Source organism: Propithecus coquereli, unplaced genomic scaffold (assembly GCF_000956105.1).
Source record: "Propithecus coquereli isolate 6110/MARCELLA unplaced genomic scaffold, Pcoq_1.0 Scaffold380, whole genome shotgun sequence".
Lineage (NCBI taxonomy): Eukaryota > Metazoa > Chordata > Mammalia > Primates > Indriidae > Propithecus > Propithecus coquereli.
Genome location: NW_012149508.1, coordinates 574,548 through 575,880, shown reverse-complemented (window position 1 = coordinate 575,880; position 1,333 = coordinate 574,548). Strand labels below are relative to the sequence as shown.

The 1,333-nt window shown below is 38.7% G+C and overlaps 1 protein-coding gene across 1 annotated transcript in view; it reads left to right on the top strand.

Annotated features, from left to right (window-relative positions):
* Positions 1-1,333, top strand: part of CLEC9A (C-type lectin domain family 9, member A) — a 23,068-nt gene that overhangs the window by 20,108 nt on the left and 1,627 nt on the right. The window contains exon 3 of the mRNA XM_012652145.1: positions 34-134. Within this exon, the coding sequence (XP_012507599.1) occupies positions 34-134 (101 nt within the window). The remainder of the gene's footprint in view (positions 1-33; positions 135-1,333) is intronic.

Genomic DNA, 1,333 nt, shown 5'->3' with positions numbered 1-1,333 from the left:
TCTAACCTCAGAAACCCTAACTTGCCTTTGCAGGTTGCAAACGGAGAGATTCCAATCAACTAATCAGGTCTGCGGATACCTCAGAGACAATTCCCTTCTTTCAGCTAACTGCAGCTCTTGGAAGTATTTTATCTGTGAGAAGTATGCGTTAAGATCCTCTGCCTGAAACAAATGGTGCTCAGAGTGATCTATTACTAGTATTTGGAACAGACCATTGGAAAACTCATCACAAAAAGCGTAAGAGCAAGTACAGAAGTAAATCAATGTGTGGGCAATGAAACTAGCTCCTTGGGACTCAAATTTGGTTTTGCATTTGCACTTGATATTATTCTTCAATACTTTCTCGATTTCATTTGACATGGTTGAAAATTCCAAGAATAAAATTGAGTTAGAGCTACCGAGGACAAAACCCTCAAGAGCTGAGAACAAACAAAAGGAAATCACTTCTATTTTTTTTTTAAGTCTAGAGTAAATGTAAATTTCACCCAGAAATCTATAAGTCATTGGGAGAGGTGGTGTGATGCCGGCTGATTGATATTTTCCTAAATAAATTAATAAATTGGGCCTTTTAAACCCACCGTCTGCCCATTGTCTTTTCTGTGTATTTTCTAGGCTTTCGGACATTATGTTATCAGACTGATAGAATGGGGGGACAGAGGGATGGATTTCTAAACTGGAAGGAGGGTAGGCTTCTATCAGCAGACTGTCAATGTCCTTTTTAGGACTTCATTATTCCACCAGAGAGATAAACTACTAGAATTTCACACAGGTGAAAGAAATAGTTAAGATGCCAGTATCAGTGTGTCCTTCAGGAAAGGACAACCATAAGCTCCCTCTTACTGACCATCCTCACCACTCAAATCAAAGGGCTTAGGGTCTGGACTCTCAAGGTTAACACTCCAGCACTTTTAACTGCATCTCTCAATGCCTCAGTTTTCTTACTGTAAAATAATATAACTTCAAAATATTGCTCGAGGATGACATTAGAGATAGATGTAAGTACTGAGACGTGTCTTGCACAGAGTCGAACAGTCTATCAGTGCTCAATATGGTACATCACCAGTCATCTCTAGGCATCAACCTTGTTTGTGAATTCCAGGTAAAAAAGATCCCTTTTTCTGCTCGTGTTGCAGGGATATGGAGAAGATAAAGTTTATATGTAAAATGTCATCAACTCTCTGGAGAGAGTATCTGTTTTAAAGTTAGTGAATTCTCTTCAAGTAAATCTGTAAGTAAATCAATAGACAATCTCTGTCCTAGGTTTGTAAGCTCCTTGAAGCATGGACTGTTTTGTTCCCAAGAGACAGTTAATATGAGAGTACCTTGTGATCTA